Here is a 21,892-nt window from a genome sequence, read left to right as displayed (position 1 = left end):
TAATCTAACCTAAACTTGATTTTAATCTAGCCCAATATAAATTTAATCGGAACTAAAACTCAACTTGATTTAAGCCTAAACAAAATGGAACGTAAAATTGATTTAACTTGAATACAAACAAATCTAATATAACCTAAGCTTAATTCAAACAGATAATTAAATTTACGTAACCTGTATCTAAATCAAATCTAATCTAATCCACTTAAAACCTAAACCTTATCTAAATTATCCTAAAACACTCGAACTTAACCTAATACAAGCCTAAAAATAAATCTAATTTAAACCCCAATTAAACCCAATTCCCATACAAACCTAATTTAAATTTAAACTAAATTATAACCTAAGCTGCACCTAAAAGAACAAGCTCCAATTAAAGCCTAGTCTCAAGCATTCCAATGAACTCAACCACAGCTAAACCCAAAGGGTCCTGGCTCATATGAACCCCAGTAACTAACGCTATCAAACGAAACTAGGTCTTGTGCTATTTGGGTCAGGGAGGAGGAGCTGCCTGCTGATTCACCGAGCCCCCAACCTGAGCTAGCCCAGACAGCCAAATTGAGAATTCCTCGTCTTAGTTTGGCCAGCCCAAAAGCACTGACGGAATTGAAAGTGGCACTCCTTTCGCCGCACTTCAACACCCAGTACCCAGCTATAAGATTGTTTAACCGTAGGCTGAGCCTGCATCCCTGGCCAGGCTGAAATGTGGCTCTTCAATATAAGTAGAGAGCAAACTACGAACACATTAGTTCAATATCACTTAATGATTGTTTAAATATTATTAAAGATTTACTAATACTAATTTAGCATATTATACTATTTCCACTCAGTTATGCTGGGAGCAGATGAAAAAGAAAAGTATCAAACATTGCAAATTTATACTGTAGAGATGCTATACACCTCATATTAAAGCATTGCTATTAGTTTTCATTGCAACCGAAATTCAAAAGGTTAAAAGTTCTATAAAAACATCACACACCAAATTCTCATGTTATGGAGGTAAATATCTCAAATACAAACACAATATTTCATAGAAACCCCAATTGGAGATTAAAAAAAAATCTCCACTCTCAAGGCAAGTTTTCTGATGTATTGTCAATATACATGTATAATTACAGCTATAACTTCACATCTCTTAATTGCAGGGGACATCACATAATGAATATTTTATAAAAGTATAAAAATAAAATAAAAATAACCACTATTCAACTCACCGTCCACAATCTGAATTCTGTAATTGCAGTGAAATAGCACTACTTTTAACCAGTCCAACTCATATTTGCCATCTCCTCTCTGGTGGAAGAAAAAAAAATGATTATTAAATTGTATTACATTTAGAAGCCGGGTCAATTAATCTGTTAGTTTTTCATAAGCATCATAGCTAAAAAAAATTAGAATGCCTGAAATATATGTTAATTCTGGAGTCCAACGATACTAGTTATTATCCAATTTTCAACCGGAGAACCTTCTGAATACAAAATGACAAGTAAAAAAATATAAAAAATGGCAATTATCATATGTGATATGCTTCAATTGGAAGGAATCCAAGTTATTATAAGAGATTAGTTAAATTTAAAACATATGAGGTTTCACCTATATAATATATTCATCATTTAATGAAAGAAGCAGAAAGGCAATGGCTAACAATTTCTGTGCTCCACATACATCTATATATATATCTATATATATATATATATCTATATATATATATATATCTATATATATATATATAAAGATATATAGTATTTCGAGCGAAAACGTCATGATCAAGTCGAAGTTTTGAGAAAAATAGGTTGAATCTTGAATAGGCTCAATGCCTTTTCCCTTTGCTTTCATTCCACTAAATAATAATCTTACAATCTATTTTAGATACAAAATAAAGTGCATAATCTATTTTAGGTAAGTTAATAAAATATATTTCTAATCTAAATATTCAACTAAAAGAATATAAATCAGAATAAAGATATTGAAAATAAGGAAGCTTTTAATCATAAAAAACTCTTAATTTAGCTGCCTGATTGACAGATCAAAGTTTGATAAGGATGAGTCTCAAAGTCTTTAAATTTGCTCAAGATGATTGCAATGCATGAATAATTAATAAAAAATTAAATTGCCTGCATCTCAAAGCAAATCCAACATATTTGAAACCCACCGTAACCTAATTTTTTTTTTTTTTGAACATATGTAACCACTAATGTAAAAAGAGAGAGAATAGAAAAATGAAGGATAAAGGCTCACCACTAGAATTATCAAAAGAAACACCGCTTCCCTTCAAATCTTGTGATGTTTGAGATTTTGGACTCTGCATTCGAGGAGAAAAACTCTGCTTTTCATTCCCAATTGGCAAGGAGTGTCTCTTCTTTATGAGATTATCTTTGTGATGGAGACCAACACTTGATTTATGGGAAAAATTAGTGTTGATCTTAGCCTTTGCAGACTCAGTAAGTTGCATATAACTTGGAAGAGATTTGCTACTGTTTCTGCCTTCGTGATCAACATGAAAAGTTCTATCACTCCCAGATGAGTTTGGTCTCTTCAAATCTTTTGTACCCCTTCGGGCATCTGAATCATTCCACGAATGAGTTGGTGAACTCTTTACTGAACGAGTTGGTGAATTCTTTACTGCTAATTGGGACTTTATCTTTCTTGCTGGGGAATTATCCTCTGATTTAGCAGTTCGTACAATGAGAGATTTTGGACTGGAAAGCGTTGCAGCAGAAGCTTCAACAACTGTATGGCTTCTGGGAGTCTCATATGGCGATGGCTTATCAGCATATATATCTTCTGCATTTTCATCCACATGAACTGCTGCATTTTTGCTACTCTCCTTTTCTTGTGGTTGAACTGTAACCAATTTGGGTGAATCGTTCTTTGTTTCAGCTTTAATTTCATCAAATTTCTGCAAACCATTGGTATCACTTAGTGCACCATGGTTTATTTCATCAAAAATTGTTTGTTCTGGAAAATTTTCAGTAACAGAATCTTTTGGTCTGTCAACAGAAATCCCAGTTGCGTACCCTGAAGCAGCACCTTGGCTTTTTGGACTATGGCTGGATAGTTTCTCATGTAGATTAACTTCCTCACCGTTGATAGAGTAAATTGATTTTCTCTCACTATCTTCCTTCGATATGAAATCCACCTGGGAATAGGGTGATTTTGATACACTAACAACCATACTCGACACATAATTAAAATATATATTAGAATCAGAAGCAGAACTCAGTTCCTCAAATTTCGCTTGCACTGCAGCAAAAGCTGGATTCTTGGACTTCCTAGGTCCATTCAAACCCTTGTCTCCTTCATATTTTTCAGCACTAATGAGTTCATTTCTGGCACTTTTCTTAAGGTTATCTTCAGTATTATCAGTTTTGCTTAGATTACCATCGTGTTCAAAATGTAAACTGGCATCTATGTTCTCCATAGAGATTTCTTTAGCTTCTCTTTTAGACTGGTCGTGGTGATTCTCCGTTGCAACAGTCTCATGAACAGGAGACTGCAGTTCACTATCTTGAACAGGAGGGAGTTGATCTGAAACACATGCAGGAGCCGAAAGCTCTGGACTCCTAGAACTCTTAGTTATAAGATCATCTTCAACCACTGGCACTTCTAGAGAATTACCAGCTGCCAGTGAATCTGATGATGCATGATGTGGAATAACATGCACCCCATCATCAACTTCATAATCCGCCGGGTCGAATGCCATATTGTTCTTCAGATCCTCCGGGTTAAGAATGAGCTTTTGTTGATCCATTGATGTTAGGGCCATCCATCTCTCCAACCAATTCCAACCTGAATCTGGCCTCAAAGGATCACAGCTGATTCGGATGGACTTGGCCTTCGGTGTGGACTCCAAAAGCTGTGAAAACATTTAAAAAAACACACACGCACACATTTTCAATACCTATAAACAAAGAGCATTTTCCACACGAAAAATGAAAAAATAAATAAAATAAAATAAACAACCTAGCACACAATTCTTATGTATTTAGATATCTCACAGCTAAAATTTCATATTTACATACATAGCACTTTGGTGCTTTAAATCTATGCATGAAAAGACATATTTAACTTTTTTTTTAAGTGCTAATAGTGCTATTTTTATGCGATAATAAAGATTTGAGTGCCATATGAGTAAATATGAAAGTTTAGGTATGAGATATGTAAATAAAATATAATTGTGTGCTATGCATACAAATGCCCCAAAAAATAAAAAATAAAAATAAAAATAAAATCCTGGAAAGCACAGGAGACGATGCTTAGCATACCTGACGAGCAAAAGCACTAGAGACTAACTTCCTGATTGCAGATGGTGTTTTAGTTAGTTCTTTATTAGACTGCTTCACCTGAAGCTGGGAGAAAATGATATTTAAATATTATATACTGACCAAATCATACAACGTGAAAGAAGATAGCAGTAAACACTGCCATAAGAGTTTCAATTAACAAAAATGGAAAAAAAATCTGACAGGCAAACTGAAGTAAATAAATTAGTAGAGTTAAATATACAAGCTTAGTAAAACAACCTGCAAGGATGGGAGAAAAATATTTAGACCATATTTCCAAAAGAAAAACCAATTCATGCAAGATATATCAGGAAAATCTTACCACATCAGCTTGTATAAACTCATCAATGTTACTTTTCTCAATTAACTTTGCAGATTGAACAGAATGTCGAGCCCGTACAAGTGCTTGCATTTTGACAATGGCCTGAATGCAACGCAAAGTTCCTGCAGCCTGTCTTCTAACTAGAAAGCCACGTGCAGCAGCCTGAAGCTTTACAACATTCTTAAGCTTCTGGAGCTCGTTTTGAGCCTGCAGACATTTTAAGAACTTATAAAGTAAGCATCCAGCAGCTTGTATTTCTTAGTGATTATGAACATAGATATGGATTTACCAAGCATCTCCGAATAGAAGTCTGGATAACAATGACATGTTCTGGAACATTATTATTAACTAAGACAGTTGATGTACTGGAAAATTCCTCATGTACTCCAGATGAAACCTCAGATGATAGGAATTGCAGTGTTGGACTTGTTTGTTCTGCAGTGGTCACTTTCTGTGGGTCTGATAGAGTTTTCTCCGAATAAAATGTACCAGCAGTTGCTTCTTGATTCTGATTTTCGCTAAAAAGGGGCGAAGGTTCTGACATTATATTGTTGCTTGACACATGATGCCCAACATGTTTCTTTCGGAAACTCCACCGTCGCTTCTCTGGTGATTCTTTAACCTGTAATGCTACTTTAATACTTCAGAAAGATTAATTTTCCAAATTCATGGAAGTACATACTGATAAGTGCCAAATCACCTCATTGATATTTTAACTACAGGAGAAAAGAAAATGTGCTTTATGGTAAGCAAACTATAAAGAAATATGTTTATACATGGATGAATAATATTAGAATAGTATAATTGAATGAACAACAATAGTGCTGATGTCCAAATTTCAGATACATAAAGATTTTCTTTTCAAACTGATGTTTATTTATGTAGAAGACAAAAAGAAGCAAAAGAAAAACAAGTTTATGCATTTAATATATGCTTGAAAAACAACTTCTAATTATCTAGTCCTTTGCTTAGGCTTCATTATGATTTCTATGTATTTTATCGTTCGCTTTCCAAGATAATCAATAAGCCCATCGTTGTGATAACACAGCAATGAAAAAATAGCATAAACACAGAGAAAACAAGATTTTGATTTTTTCAAGGATTATAGCATATATAATTTGAAAGAAGCAGCTTAGATAGGCAAACCCATCATGATTCTATTCATGATATGAAATCAAGGAAAAAGAAAGCTGATAGAGAGTTTGAAGACTAACATATAAACTCTTGTATCAAGAATAAATTGGAACAACTCAAACTCTAAATCTATCAAGATATTGTCCACTTTGGCCTAATGGCCTCATGATTTTGTCTCATTGTACAACTTGTTAAATTTTTATTTGTGGCTCACATTTATTTTACTAACATATCAAATTTATTTTAATAACTTATGTCATTTATTTTATAACTCATGATAACATAAGTTATTTATTTTCATAACTCATAACATAACTCATAACTTATGTCACTTATGTCATAATAAATGATAACTTAAGTTATTTATTTGTATAACTCATGATAACTTAAGTTATTTATTTTTTTAACTCATAACTTATGTCATAATAAATAATAACTTAAGCTGTTTATTTTTATAACTCATGATATCATAAAAAGTTATGTTATTTATTTATAAGCTTGTGTCAAAACTTATGATAACATATGATATTTATTTTTATAACTCATGTAACCCATAAAATGAATAGAGATTACTAACTTATATCATTGATTTTAATAATAAAATTAATTAATTTATTAAATTATCATAAATTCTATTAGTTAGTAACCCTCTTGATAGATGGTGATTAAATAGAGCATAATTCAGAGAATGGATCATCCCTCTTCCTAACACACCCCGTACATTTCTCTCCATCAGAAAGTGCAGAAAGTTTCAAGGGAATAGAGAGAGACTTAAAATCAAATTTTATCATCATGAATACAGATATGTGTTACTTTATTATGGATATGTAAAAATCATGAATGTAAAAGATCTTAGCTATTATGTATTTTTAGAATTTGTGTTATAAAGTTCAAATATGAATTTATAATATAACTTCCCAGGATGTCACTTGTGAGATTCAATTTTTTTTTCTATGAATACTACATTGATGTCACACCGCCCTGCCTCCCGAATCGCGTGAATCGCACGATTTTTTTTTCTTTTTTGCTTGCCACCTTTTAGAATTGTGATATCTTTCCTTCTTCGATTCACCGCCTTCCTCTTTCATGTGAACTACCTTCCCAATTTGGACGCGACACTCCTTGATTTTTTTCTTTTGTTTGCCACTGTTTCTCTGCTCAACATAAGGAGGATCAAGATTGGAACAGAACAACCCTCCCTCTTCGTAGCCACCAAAAATCTCTCTTCCCTCCATCTCCTTCCTTCTCCTAACCCTCACAATACAGTAGCAATTAGAGCTAGTCATGAAGGGAAAACGGGATCATGGCATAGATAAACCATTAAGACTCCAACCTTTCTCCTCCTAGAACCTTCACAGCCACTCCTCATCACTGTAGCCAGTGCCCAAGGTGAACTCACTCCTTAATTTCTACTTATGTTTCTTTCAATAATATTGTTATCAAATTTAAATTAAATTTATTATTTTACTTCAATGTCTCATTATGTTAGAATAATATTAATTTCAAATCAATCCCTACACCTAACCTAATAAATAAGTAATCTTAACATATTTAATTGCATAATTATTAAATTTTGGGGATTCTGATTTATGTAAGATTTATTAGTCAGCATCGGTTCAACTAATAAATTTCGACTTTAGCGTTCATCGAGATATAAATATTACCCGTTGTTATGGGATGAACGTACTCTTCCTAGTTAGGGGCATTATCCTTACTACTTGTTTTAAATTCTTAGCTATTTATAGATTTGTCTGTCTAATCCTTTAAATTTTGTTAATATAATTGCAATAGATTTTATTTATTGTTCATAATGAATTATATAGGTAGTTTTATTTTATTGTTGAATAAACTTCTGCTCAGTCGTTTGGGTCTCGTATTTTCAGTATTTATTATTTATTTCATAATTTGATGTGTTAAACCTCATAATTGCAGTTTCATAATAGTTTATAAATACTAATAGACATATTATGGTTATATTCACTTATTTTAATTATGTGCATGAAATATATATGATATTATAATATTATCATGTTGATATTAAACTATTTTACTATTAGTTGGACTGACGGGTCCTCGGAGAAATCAGTTGGTTTCTATAGAATTTGTGTCTACCTTCTCTTGTTTCGAGGTTTTGCAGAAAATTGACTATATAAATGTAATTATACACAAACACACAACCATTGCACTTACATAATACCATGTATTGTTAAAAGATTGTTAAACCTTACACACATAAACATACCTAATGTGCTAACATATAAATAACTACATAAAAGTACATGTATTTAAGTCACTTATATTCTTGATCATGAGCATATCATGATCTTTTTGCAAATTTTGTTATGCATAAGAAAACCTCATTTTTATTGTTTATACGGCATCCTCTATTTCCTTTATCATTTATACTTTAATAAATAGTTATTTACTGAATTTGATTTGTCAAACTCACATGTTCATATTTTTATATAACATATTACATTCAGCCACTTGCAGGACCTCCCCTATAGAATCAGACTATCCAACTCTAGATTTATATTTGGCATTTTAATATTTGTTTTATTTATTATTTTTGTTCTTTTGAGTTTTGGATTGTGTTTTTCTATTGTCATTTCAGTTTGTTTGTTATTTTTCTTGTTGTTTGTTCAATTGTATCAGTTTGACTTTTATTTATGAATAGAATTGATATGTCCTTGTAATTTCTATTGTTACTTACAATCATTATTTTGAGAATACAAAACACGTTCAATTCAGTTATTCACACCCTACGTTACAGCATTGTACTGCCTTCCAGAACCGGGTGAGACAAAGTGATATCAGAGTTTTGTATTCAATATACATTGCCATTGTGTTTAATATTCTTATGATTTATATTTAATTTCCCTTATATTTTGTGCTTAATATCACTTTTCTTTTATACTCAATACATTTTGTCTTTGCATTCCACATCCCATAACTTTGTATTCTATATTATTTGTCGTCTTAAAACTAAGGGCCCGTTTGGGACAACTTATTTGGTGCGGTGGCATTTTGAAATTTTGAAAACGCACGTTTTGAACACGCACCTGACCTGTTTGGGTAAACTGCGTTTTGGCAGCTTATGCGTTTTCAAAACGTGGAAAACAGTGTTTTCACACCGCACTTATCTAGGTGAGGTGGGAACTTATTGGCAATGATCTGACTTTTCCAAAAAAATAAAAATTTGCAATACCCATCGCACCTAGCTTATCAGCAGATTATTTTTAATCTGCTTATCAGCAGATTATTCAATAAACTACAACTGCCCCAAACAGACCCTAAGTACATAATAGGTGATACTAAGTAGCTAGTTATTTAGCGAGTTTAGATTTTATAAATTTTAAAGAAGAGATGTTGCAAGAGCTCGCATAACAGAATCCCTGATATAAAATTTATACATATCCCTAGGGTTCTTGTTACCCTAATTGTTGTCATGCTAATACCACTCAACCAATCAAGGCTACCTCAACACCACCACTTAATATGGCAACTCTCGTGTAGAAGGTAACAAGGAATATTGCCCAAGCACTACACGTCAGTATGGCCGCTCAAAAGGTGCAAACACTTCGTGCGATGTAAATTAGCTCTTGAAGTAGCTTAACCTGTACCACCAGTTACCACCTTCAAAGCTCAAGTTATTCAATCAATGGTGATGATTAATCAGAGCACCACAGATCAAGTGATAGACCAATTTCTGAAAATGCATCCCTTTACCTTCTGCCATCCCGTTTTGTTGCGGTGTCTCTTCAACAACGAAACAGTATTTTATTCTGACTCTCTGCCATTCTTATAGGAACACATCTCATGTGCATTCACTCTCATTATCTGATCTGATATACCAAATCTTTTTACTACTCTGAGTCTCAATCCACTTATTCCAAGTTATGTAAATCTTCAAGACATCGCTCTTGCACTTTGTACACCAAAATAATATGTTGTTTTAAGTATACATTTTATGTTTATTTTTTTGTGAAATTGCACTTTAAAGAATAGTATTTTCATGTATTTTTTGCATGTATATCAATTTTAGGCATTTGAAACAAAAGTAGCAAAAACAACGAATTTTGATAATTCTGGCGTCTGATGTGCCACATTAACGCCAAAAGTCATTTTACAGAGAGCTAGCGCCAAAAGCTCCATTTGACAGAGAGTTGACGTCAGATGCGCCAGATTTGGCGCCTTAAACGCCAAAATACAGAACAGCACGGACTTAAGAAAGTTGGCGTCAGATGCGCCAGAAACGACTTTATGCGGATTAAGGCGATTCGGGATGAATTTTTCGCGATTTTTTAAAGGAACATCTGTTCTAAATACCCCTTGGAATGTTTCAATGCATCTAGACACTTTGGAAGGTTCTTTTATGAAGGTATATGTCTTTTGGATCAATGGACATGTCTTTTGAATTCAAAAGGGTTGACTTTTGAATAGAATTTTGGAAGAAATTTTGAATTTTTTTTGGAGGGAGACAGTCTTTAATAAAAGAGATGTTTTGTGAAGTGAAGTGTGGCGTGTAAAGGGGGTGAAAAAGAGAGAGAAATTCAAGGGCTTGAAGATTTTCTTCAAAAATAGTAAGGGATGGAATGTGAGAGATTTCTTATTCATTACACTTCAAAAAGAGAATTGAGAGTGTTTGTAATAAGAGAGGCTTGAAGAGAACTTCTATGGATTTGTTTGGGAAGGATTGTGAGATAAGTTGTGTCTTTTTTTTTTTTGTTTTGTAAACTTATTTTTATATATAAAATTTATGTTTTGTTGTATCATTCTCATGAATTCTGAGTAATTTTTTTATCTTCCTCCCTACTTTGATATATGGTTTTGTAAAAAATTGATTTTGTTTTATATGGTCTTGAATGCCAATAAATTATGATTATTTGAATTTCAATCTTCATTTACTTTTAGATCTAGCCAATTGAATTGTTAAAATATGTTGAGAAACATATGTTTCGAAAGGACTATGATTTCTACAACATGGTGAGAATCATATTTGATTTCATGAGAAAGGATGTCATCCATGGAATTAAGTGCAAATAAATAAGTAAATATACTTTGTTAGATGCAGAATTGTAGATTTTAAGATGACAGATTAAAGTCCTCAAATTGGTACAGTTGATTGGAAACTGATGCGAGATTATTAGCCCTCAGGTGAGGGAGTAGTGGGAGCTCTGGAATGACAGTTGGTATCCTCACAGCCTAACCACGGAATTAGAGACAAAACTCTGGATTAATCAATGTTCTTTATGCACTCAGAAGAGAGTAATGAATATGATCGCTCATATTTGGCACAAAAAAATTTATAAAGATATTACCTACATCAATAGTATAACAAGCTTGATTTTTACACATTCACTGTGTCGCTCTTCAGTTTCTTGCACGAACAGAACTCTCGATGGGGAAAATATGATAGGTAACACCTGTGTCCAAAATTTAACGCAAATTATCTGTATACAAACTATGAGAAACTACAAATAATGATACATCTGAATGATTCTCATCACTCATCTCCACAATATGATTTACTTTCATCTCAGAGCAAACTATCATTCTCTTTTAATTTAACATTGAACAATATTTCTTCTAATAATCAGCCTCTAAACAGAAAGCATACTGATTATTTTTAGGACTACGCTCACGAGTCTTATACCGCTTTTAAGAAGTATCGCCCCTGTCGCCCATCTTAGCCCTTGGTCATTAAGGCCTCAACTGACAGCAAATTCTTTCTAATATCTGAAATATGTCTAACATCAGCTCTCTCATAGTACTATCATGTCCTGATAAAGATCCTGCCTACATCAATAGTACGACAAACTTGATTGTTACACATAGTCACTATGTCGCTCTCTAGTTTCTTATACGTACAGAACAACTCTCGATGGGAAAAAAATATGATTGGTAACATCTGTGTCCAGAATTTAACGCAAATCATCAGTATACAAACTATGAGAAACAACAAATAATGATACATCTGAATAGGTCTCATCACTCATCTCCAAAATATGATTGACTTTCATCTCAGAGAAAACTATCTTTCTCTTCTCATTAAACTTTGAACAATCTTTCTTCCAATGACCAATCTCTAAACATAAAACACACTGATTATTTTTAGGACTATGTTCAGGAGGTTTATACTGCTTTTGAGAAGTATTGCCTCTGTCACCCATCTTTGCTCAACTTTTCTTATCAAATCTGTCATGTTTGAGCATAAATGCCTCAACAAATTCCATCTATCTGAACTCCTTGTTCTTTCGATGGAACTCATGATTCAACGTCATAATTCAAAACCTTCTTCCTATTAATGAGTGTCATCGTGAAGTTCTCGTGCTCATTCGAGAGCAAATTAAATAGAATAATTACACTGTCTTCATTTTCAACTACATCATCCAAATTTAACAGAATTATCAAATGTTTTGTAAAATCATTCAAATGCTCATCAATAGTAACCTTACGTCTCATCTAAAATAGGTAGAGCCGACACTTCATATGGAGACGATTATCCACGTACTTCAAAAGATATTTGTTCTATAATATTCTCCATAATTTTTTTGCAAAAATCTTCATCATCACCACATGTTTGATCTCCTAAGATAAACAATTTTAAATCAATTCACAAGCACTTTGGTTCATTTTCGACCAATATCTTTCTAATATCTCTCTAGGATGTTCATTGTTATTAAGAACTTCCTTCAAATTCAAAGAACGCAACACATCTATCACCTCATATTGCCACATACCAAAATTCTCTTGTTTTCACATTTCATCTTCTCAATAGTGACGGGATACATAAACACCTAATGAATCAACGTATTTTCCAAAATCGTGATGGATGTTGAAGTACTTGATCACATACTATTATTCATGGCTCCACTAGATCTCATAGTCTGACTTGCTCTATTCTCTTTGTCTTGCATCTGTGATTTCGGTAGAATCACAATCGCCTGTCGTCGGAATCAACCATCCAGCCCTGATACCAATTATTATACCAAAAAATGCAAAAAATAAAATCACACAACAAACAAACAACCAAAAATAATGCAATTTATATGGTTTGACACAAATCCACATGTTCATAGGAAGAGATTATTCAACTATCAACAAATAGGAGAAAGACTAAATTGGCTGAATTAGGGTTTATAATTCAACACACTCCAAATCTTTCATAATCCCTTCTATAGATAAAGGAGAAATAAGATATGCAAATTAAGAATATATCACACATAAGAAAGATTATGTAATTAGATCTAACCTAATTGTATTTCGTAATATAAAAAAAATCATATAATTAAATCTCCTCAAATTAGATTATCTAATATCAATTTTTCTAATAAACACACTTCATAATTTACAACCATTAGATTTAATATTTTCCATAAAATAAATAACACATTAAAATTGAATTAATAGCTTAATTACTACCTGATTATCCATTAAGTAGTATTCAATAATGACCTAATAAAGATTTATAACATCAATCGAGCTAAATAAGAAAAATAATCATAAATAAATTTCTAATTGTTAAATTCCTTACATTTATTATTATTAATTATTTTTTAACATGAATGCGTGATTACTAATCAATATCTTGTCACAACATGATTGATTCTTGTAAGTAAGCTTTTTGTCTTAAAAAAAAGTTAACATTCAAGGATTATTATATTGGTTACTATTTAACGATAGATGTATAGCTAAATCGAAACATTAATGAAACTATAATTATTAATTCAACTCAAAGCTAAAGCCAAAAAAAAATTAAGGATTAGGGGACTAGGATTACAAAAATATATAGATGGTAAATTATGTAATCATATTTGCAACAATAGCATCCCTTTCAGCACAGTTTGGCGTATAAGAATTTTATTAATATGTGGTTGTTTTGAAAAACAATGGCAACAAAACGAAAATATGGAACGAGAAAATCCCACAGACAAGCACGCACACTGATTTATGTTGTTCGGAAAATTGTCTATGTCCATGAAGTTACAGTGAATTTTATTACTTGAGGAATTACATTGTCGATCTCCTCGACGTACAAAAATACTCTCCCTCTATACCTCTCTCTCTCCTCTCCTTCCTCTTTCTTCTACCCGTGAGCCACTCGAAGAGAAAACCCAACAATTGGAGCAGCAACCGCAGAAGCCAAAGAGAGCTAAATCCCTTTTGCGAATTCTTCCTACCGTAAGACACTCGCCAAAGAAGAACAAAGGGAGAGTTGAACATGTCGATGCCCTTTTCTTTGGAAGCATATTTTCTCTTAGTTCAGCAAAGAAGTGGGTGTCTTAAATCGCGAAGAACGAAACAAGAGAGAGTGGGAGATCGCGCGGGAGAGCAGGGAAGGTAAGTTGGGTGAGAGAGAAACAAATGAAGAAATACGGTAATTTTAATTAGCGTCGTAAACACAGGAGTTGCCAAAAGAAAAAAGAAGTTGATTGGGCTCCAAAAAACTCAACAAATCTCTCACTTGGAGACTAGTACACTAATTGCATCATCCACTGGTTGTATCAACTTTTTCTTCAAACGTGATATTCTCCACCTCTGCAACTCAAAGTCTCTTCTCTGTCTTCAAGCTAGAAAACAAGCTAGAAAACCAATAGAAGTTGAGCACAATTTCAATTTTTCAAGTGTAACATCCTTAGTCAACATATCAGCAAGGTTCATGCTTTCATAAATCTTCTCAAATAGTAATTGTCTGTCATCTAATAATGATCGAATGAAAGGACACTTGATCTGAATGTGCTTGGTCCTCGATTGAAATGTTGGGTTCCTAACAGAGAATATGACGCTCTAACTATCACTGTAGAGAGTGTCCTTATTCTTCTTACCCAATTTCTTCAAGAAGCCTTGTAGTCATAACATCTCCTTTGCAGCCTCTGATACTGCAATGTATCCAGCTTCTGTATTAGGCAAAGAAATTGTTTTCTGTAGATTTGAGTCTCATGACATTGCAGTATCACCAAGAGTATAAACATAAATTGTAGTACTCTTTCTATTTTCAATGTCTCTAGCCAAGTCAGCATCAACGTAGCCCTATACCTCCAGACTCTTTCCTGAGAAACACAAGCAGGTGTCTGAGGAGCCTTTTGGATACCTCAAGATCCACTTCACAGCTTCTCAATGTTCCCTTATTGGATTACTCATGTATCTGCTCACAACTCTCACTACATGGGCAATATCTTGTCTTGTCAAAATCATAACATGCATAAGTGAACCAATAGCTGAAGCATAGGAAACCTTACTAATATGGTCTCGTTCCTCCTCTTACTTAGGTGACCGATTCTTGTTGAGTCTAAAGTGACTGCCCAGAGGTGTGTCAACTGGTTTGGTCTTATCCATATTGAACCTGTTGAATATTTTTCTCACATACTCAGCCTGTAAAAGTTTCAACGTAATTGTTGAGAAAGTGGAGCCTTGTCCACTGCGGCTTAGGCAAGTTATTAAACCAAAAATTAAGATTAATAAATTTCCTTAATCTCTGCTGCACGCCTAAATCTCCCGCTTCTTTCCTTCTTCGTTAAACCGTGTGACCGCGTGAAGATCTCCGCCATTATTCTCCCGCGCTCTCCCGCGCTCCTCCACTCCTCCACGCGATCCCGCGTCGCAATACCTGCCTTTTGGGCCAAACGGAAAGTTTTTTAAAAAGGCTTCGGTTGGCAGGAGGAAAAGACAGAGCTGCTCTCCATCTTTTGGCGGAAGTGTGAAGAAGAAAAGCTAATTACCTTTTTCCTTTTCCTAAGGCAGAAAAGCTGATTTTTTTTCTTCCTTCATCAGGTGGCAAGAAAACAAAAAGTTTGTTTTTTCTTTTCTTTTTCACATGGGCTGGAAAGGGAGAGGGGAAAGAGGAGGAGAGGGAGAGGAATTTAGAGAGAGATAGCTCTTTATGTAAACATAAAAGAGAAGACGACGGTGTAATTCCTTGAAGCTAATAAAATCCTCTGCAGCTCCGTGGACGTAGGTAAATTTGCCGAACCACGTAAATCTGGTGTCACCTTTTCTGGTGTAATTTTCTCGATCCATTTTTCGTTTTATTGTCGTCGTTTATAATTTTTTCTTAACAGCCTCTGACTCTATCTCTGACAATTCTCATGCTAATGATTTATTTTGCAGCTCCTTGAGTGTAAAGTGTTTTGACATCTACCTCTTCAAATTATTGATTTCATCAACTCTGGCCCTTGCAATAAGCATGTCATCCACACAACAGTAGAATAATATAAAAATTATCAAAATGTCTGACATAGCAACAGTGATCTGTCTGACATCTGGTATACTCAACCTATTGCATAAAATTATCAAATTTCTTGTACCACAGTCTAGGAGATTGCTTCAGGCCATATAAGCACATTTTCAATATGCAAACTGAATCTTCATTTCTCTGTACCACAAACCTCTCAGATTGGTGCATGTAGATGTCTTCTTCAAAATCTCTAAAGGTTGCCTTCACATCTAACTACTCAAGGAACAAGTCTTTGATAGTCATTATAAACAGTATCATTCTAATGGTTGTGATCTTCGCCACAGGAGAAAAGTTATCAAAATAATCATTATATTGTCTATGTTGAAGGCCTTTTATAGTAAATCTCGTCTTGTACCTCTTACAGTCATCATGCTCAGTTTTCATTTGGTACACTCACTTGTTGTGTAATGTCTTCTTCCCAGGTTGAAGTTTTGTCAGCTCTTATATTTGATTTTCTAACATAGAATTCATCTCTTTATGGTCAGCTCCTACTTGCTCGAATTTTCATCTTTCAAGATTTCTTCATAATTTTGTGGTTCTCCAACATATGTTAACAGAATATAGTTCAAAATTGGTGAGTAACATTGATGAGAACGTCTATTCCTGACTGACCTGCAAACTGTAGTTGTATGAGTGGACGACTATGAAATTGATTGTGGAACAATAGGAATAGGTGCCCCGGACCTGCTCTCCTCATCACTTCCATCACTGTCATGCACTGTGACCTCTGGTAGATCATCAAATTTTATCATCTCGAATTCTTGAGGAGCTACTTTAGAAACTGTATTGGAGTTGTTCTTGTACATAATCTTTTCATTGAAAACTGCTTTCTTGTTTCTTGTGATCTTACAATCCTAAACATCTCAGGAAAGATAACCAAATGTCTCGTCTTCATAGCCAATGAAATAACATTTCTTTGACTTAGTCTGAGCTTGCTACGAGGCTCGGGATTAATAAGAACCTAAGAAAGGCAGCCAAAAGTCTTAAGAAAAAAAAATTTGATATCTTTCCCACTCCAAACCTCTTCAAGCAATTTACAATATAATGAAACAGATTGCCCCCTGTAAATCAAGCAAACAGCAATGTTGACTGCATCTACTCAGAAATTTGGTGGTAGTCCGTCGTGCAATATCATGCTCCTAGAACGCTCATTAATGATCATTTTCAAACGTTCTGCAACTCCATTTTATTGTGGTGTTCCCAGAATGGTCTTCTTCATTCTGATACCTAGAGTTGCACAGTACTTTTTGAACCCACCATCAATGTACTCATCACCATTATCAGATCTCAAAATTTCAGTTTCAAGTCTATCTGTCTCAACTATGGCCTTCCAAGTTTTGAACACATTAAATACATCAAATTTACACTTCAAGAAGTAAACTCACACCTTCTTGTTGTGGTCATCAATGAACGTGACATAGTAAAGAGAGTCTCCAAGAGATGCCACTATAGAAGGTCCTCACACATTTGTGTGTACAAGTTTCAGTTTTCCTATCTTTGGCGCTCTGTCACTTTTCAAAAAACTGACATTCTTCTGTTTCCCAAAAATGCAACTCTCACACATATTGAGATCAACTAACTTTAGTTCTGGTAGCTTGCCTCTGGACTGAAGTTTTTTCAGACCCCTCTGACTCATGTGGTCAAGCCTGCAATGTCACAAATATGTTATGTTATCTGCAGTGGTAGTATTAACAATGTTAATTAAACCAGTAATCATATATAGTGTATCGGTTTTCTTACCCCGACCGAGAACCAATGCCCCTTTTGTTATCTTTTAGGAGTTATCTAAGAATACTAGTAAATGACCACTCTCTTCGAGCTACCCAATAGAAATGAGATTTTTCTTTAACTCAGAAATGTGTATGACCTTTTGCAAAGTCCATTTACTCTTTTTGGATAGTGGAATGTCAACGTCTCTCATTCCTACCACGTTCAAAGGTTCTTCACCAACGAGATATACCTTCCCGAAGTCACCTGTAACATAATTCTGCATTAACTTTCAATGGGAAAATATATAAAAGGAAGCCCTTGAATCCAGTATTTAGTCATCACCTGAACTGTGAATTGTAAACAATAGTGCATCATGTACTTCTTCAATTACAACATTAGCACTGACGTTCTTTGTTTTCTTAAGATTTTTGCAGTTCTTCTTTATGTAGTCAGCTTTATCATAATTCTAGTAGGTCGCCTACTGTTCAGGCTTTGATTTGCTCTTGTCTTTGTGTTTTGATTTTGATATTCCTCTGTTTGAGTTCTTATCCTGTAATATTCCTCTGGAATCAACATTCAGTGCTGAACTCAAACTTAAAATCTCGCTAGAATCTTTCATGCGCACATTTTTAGCCAAAATTAAATCATGAATATCATAGTTCGGTTTAGATTTACCTGCAGTAACAATCATCCTCATGACTTCCCAGCTATTTGGTATATAAGCCAACAATATCAGTGCACGAATCTCATCATCAAATTCAATTTCAACAAACAATAATTGATTTTTGATAGTATTAAATTATTCAGATGTGTAACAGACGTATAATCCGTCATCTTTAAGTTGAATAATTTTTTCATCAGATACACCTTGTTATTTGCTGACGGTTTTTCATACATACTTGACAGAGCAGTCATGAGATATGCAATTGTCCTTTCCTTGATGACGTTTTGTGTAACAAATCTCAACAGAGTTAATTGAATAACCCCCAGAACTTGTCGATCCAACAAATTTCATTCAATTTCATCTATCTTTTCTGGTCATTTTCCCAACAAAAGATAAAGTTTCTTCTCATAAAGATAGCCCTCTATTTGCATCCCTCAATAACCAAAATTTGTGTCATCAAACTTCTCGATCCCTGATACCTTATATTTGTCTTCGGTTACCTTTTTTCCTCATATCCGAACATTGGATTTGATACCAATTGTTTTGAAAAACGACGGCAATAAAACAAAAATTGAAACAAGAAATTGCATAGACAAGCAGGCACACAGATTTACATGGTTCGGCAAATTACTTACGTTCACAGAGTTGCAGAGAATTTTATCACTGGAAGGATTACACCGTCGATCTCCCTAACGTACAAGAATATTATCCCTCTCTACCTCTCTCTTTATCTCCTCTCCTTCCTCTTTCTTCTACCCGTGAGCCACACGAAGAGGAAACCCCATGATGGGAGCAGCGGCCGCGGAAGCCAAGGAGATTCGAATCCCCTTTGTGAATTCTTCTTGCCATAAGCCACTCGCCGAAGAAGAACAAAGGGAGAGTCGGAACCTGCAGATGCCCTTTTCTTTGGAATTGTATCTCCCTCGTTCGGCCAAGAAGGTTGTGCCTTAAATCGCAAAGAACAAAACAAGAGAAAGAGGGAGATCGCGCGGGAGAGCAGGGAAGGTAAGTCGGGCGAGAGAGAAACAAAGGAAGAAATACATTAATTTTAATTAACTGTCATAGACGCAGAAGCTGCCAAAAAAAAAAAAAGAAGTGGACTGGGCTCCACAAAACTCAACAATGGTTTACTTGGCTTGGTTTCGATTTTATTTTTATGTTTTGTTATTAGTTGAACTGGCTTAGGGTTATATCTTGGCTTTCAGTATTGCAGTATGTGTATTCATTTTTGTTGATTTAATAAAATCTGTGAGTTGGACTTCTCCCTTCATTCCATTTCTTTTCTGTGCTTCTGCCTTCTTTTTGTTCTTGGTTCTAGAAATTTGTGGCTATACAACACAGTAGATTCATCTTGGTAACAGAGCTTCCTCCCTTCCCCACAAAAACCTTTTATCTCCACTTGTACGACGTTGAAAAATTCGTACAGTCATCTTTCGTCGGAACTCAACGGTAATCCCAACAAGTATGGAGTTATTTCGATCCCTCCTCAACTCAAATTCATTATGACTGCCATCAAGACTACAATCAACTCTCAACTCACCGCTGAAAAGAATTCGACATGAGATCTCAAGTTCTCAAACTCTTCATAGCCAATGAATTTGAAGGGTATCTTGATGGATCGCTTCCTTGCCCGCCCTCCCTCCACACAGGTCAATCCCAACCATTCTTTATAACTGCTTTAGAACCAAAACTTAGCTGCAAGGAACTTTGGCTTACATTAGAACATCGGCTTCAATCCACAAACCAATCCTGGATAATCCATCTCAAGAACGATCTCCACAGTCACCATAAAAGATCAATCCATGTCACATTATTTGGCTTCAATTAAAGTCAAGGTCAATGTCATTGTTGCAGCCGGCTCATTCTTTGGACAGAGAATATCATCCACTACACTCTTAATGGCCTCCATTCCACTTATCAGACCTTCAAGACAGCTATCTGAACAAAACTTCAACCTATCAGCTGGGACGACCTTTATTCATTGCTATGCAGCGAGGAAATAAACTTAGACACTGAATTTCAAAAAAAAAATTACTGGACTCCACTCAGCCTCAAAGTGCCCTCTACACCCAACGTGGAAAAGTTCGTGGTCAGTCATTCAATTCTATGGTCAGATCCAACCCAACCACTCCAAACACCTCCAACCGCAACCCCAAACCAAACAGTTCTTTAATATGTCAAATCTACTTTAAATTAGGCAACTCGAAAATTAAATGTTGGCATCACATAGATCCATCCTACAAAGCTCTATCTCCACCGCACTTTACCTTGGTCGCCAACCCCGCTGCTTATGATACCAAATGGCTGCTTGACACCGGTGCTACCTCGCACCTCTCAACAAACTAACAGTGTTTTCAACAATGCCAACCATAAAATGGTTACTAGCAGATAACTAGCAGCAACAATCTATCTCTCCCCATCTCTCATGTCGAACAAAGTCTTTTACCCACACCCACCCGTAAGCTCAAACTAAATCTTCTATTTAATGTTTTGAATCTATCATTCAATCTTCTGCAATCCACAAATTAGTAGCCAATAATGGATGATTTTTCAATTTTGATCAATCGGGCCATACGGTCATGGATAGTAGGACAAATGAAACTCTCCTCAACGGGCCCCTCCAACAACGAACTCTACCCTCTCCAATGGCCACCAAGAACAACATTTCGGTCCAGCACATCATTAACTTCAGTATCAACTACAACACCATCATGGCATGCTCGGCTTGGACGTCTGCATAGCTCCATCATTCATAAACAAGCAAGACAACTACCACACTTGAAGATAAATCTCCGGCACTCTCCTTGTATTTCTTGTAATACAGATAAAAGTTGCAAACTAAGTTTTTCTCAGTTTACGCATCGTAGTAATAGCCCTCTTCAATTAGTCAACTCCAATGAATGGAAGCCTTGCCCAATTCTTTCCCCGCAATGTTACAAATATTACATCATATTTGTTGATGATTATTCTCGTTATCGCTGGCTCCATCCACTGAAACAGAAATTCAATGTTATTACTGTTAAGGATGGAGCGCGGTTCGTGACCTCGCGCCCGGTACCGCTCCTCTGTCGTGAAACATCGCGAACTGTTCTCGCTCCCTGTTGTCCCGAACTGTTCCTGCCTTCCCTGTTTCGCGAAGCGAAGCATCCCTTCGCTCGTTATAAGTCGCGAACAGGCAGCAGTTTTGGGTTGTGCACGTGATTAGAGGAAGAAGAAATCGCACAGCTCTCCTTCAGATTTAACACGGCTTTTTTGTGTTCTTCTTCGAGCTTCCTCGGGACAGAGGAAGAAAAGTGCAAGCAGTAGTTCCTTGCGGCAAGAGGAAAAAGAAAAAAGAAGAAGATTGTTTTTCCTTGGCTTCTTCTTAGTGGCTTGTGGTAAAAGAGAAATTGAGTTTATTTCTCTTGTAAGTTTATCTTCTTTGGTGTATCTTGGTGTAGTGGTGTAGAGCTGTTTCTCGGTATAGAGAGAAAAGAACAAAGAGAGATCAACGAAGTTAGAGATTCCTCTTGTAAGTCGAGACGATCGACTGGAAGTAGTAAAAT

At 35.0% G+C, this 21,892-nt stretch overlaps 1 protein-coding gene across 1 annotated transcript in view; it reads right to left on the bottom strand.

Moving 5' to 3' along the window:
- Positions 1–1,056: 1,056 nt before the first annotated feature.
- The window catches only part of LOC110029485 (protein IQ-DOMAIN 32-like), a 24,133-nt gene continuing 3,297 nt past the window's right edge, over positions 1,057–21,892 (bottom strand). Inside the window, exons 2-6 of the mRNA XM_020731792.1 lie at positions 4,892–5,224; positions 4,603–4,809; positions 4,263–4,346; positions 2,236–3,853; positions 1,057–1,290 (exon numbers count right to left, since the gene is read on the bottom strand). Of these exons, the coding sequence (XP_020587451.1) occupies positions 1,271–1,290; positions 2,236–3,853; positions 4,263–4,346; positions 4,603–4,809; positions 4,892–5,224 (2,262 nt within the window). The 3' untranslated portion in view covers positions 1,057–1,270. The remainder of the gene's footprint in view (positions 1,291–2,235; positions 3,854–4,262; positions 4,347–4,602; positions 4,810–4,891; positions 5,225–21,892) is intronic.

This window comes from Phalaenopsis equestris, unplaced genomic scaffold (genome assembly GCF_001263595.1).
Source record: "Phalaenopsis equestris unplaced genomic scaffold, ASM126359v1 Scaffold000579, whole genome shotgun sequence".
NCBI classification, from domain to species: domain Eukaryota; kingdom Viridiplantae; phylum Streptophyta; class Magnoliopsida; order Asparagales; family Orchidaceae; genus Phalaenopsis; species Phalaenopsis equestris.
The sequence above is the reverse complement of the archived record's forward strand: the minus strand, read 5'-3'. Positions and strand labels throughout refer to the sequence as shown.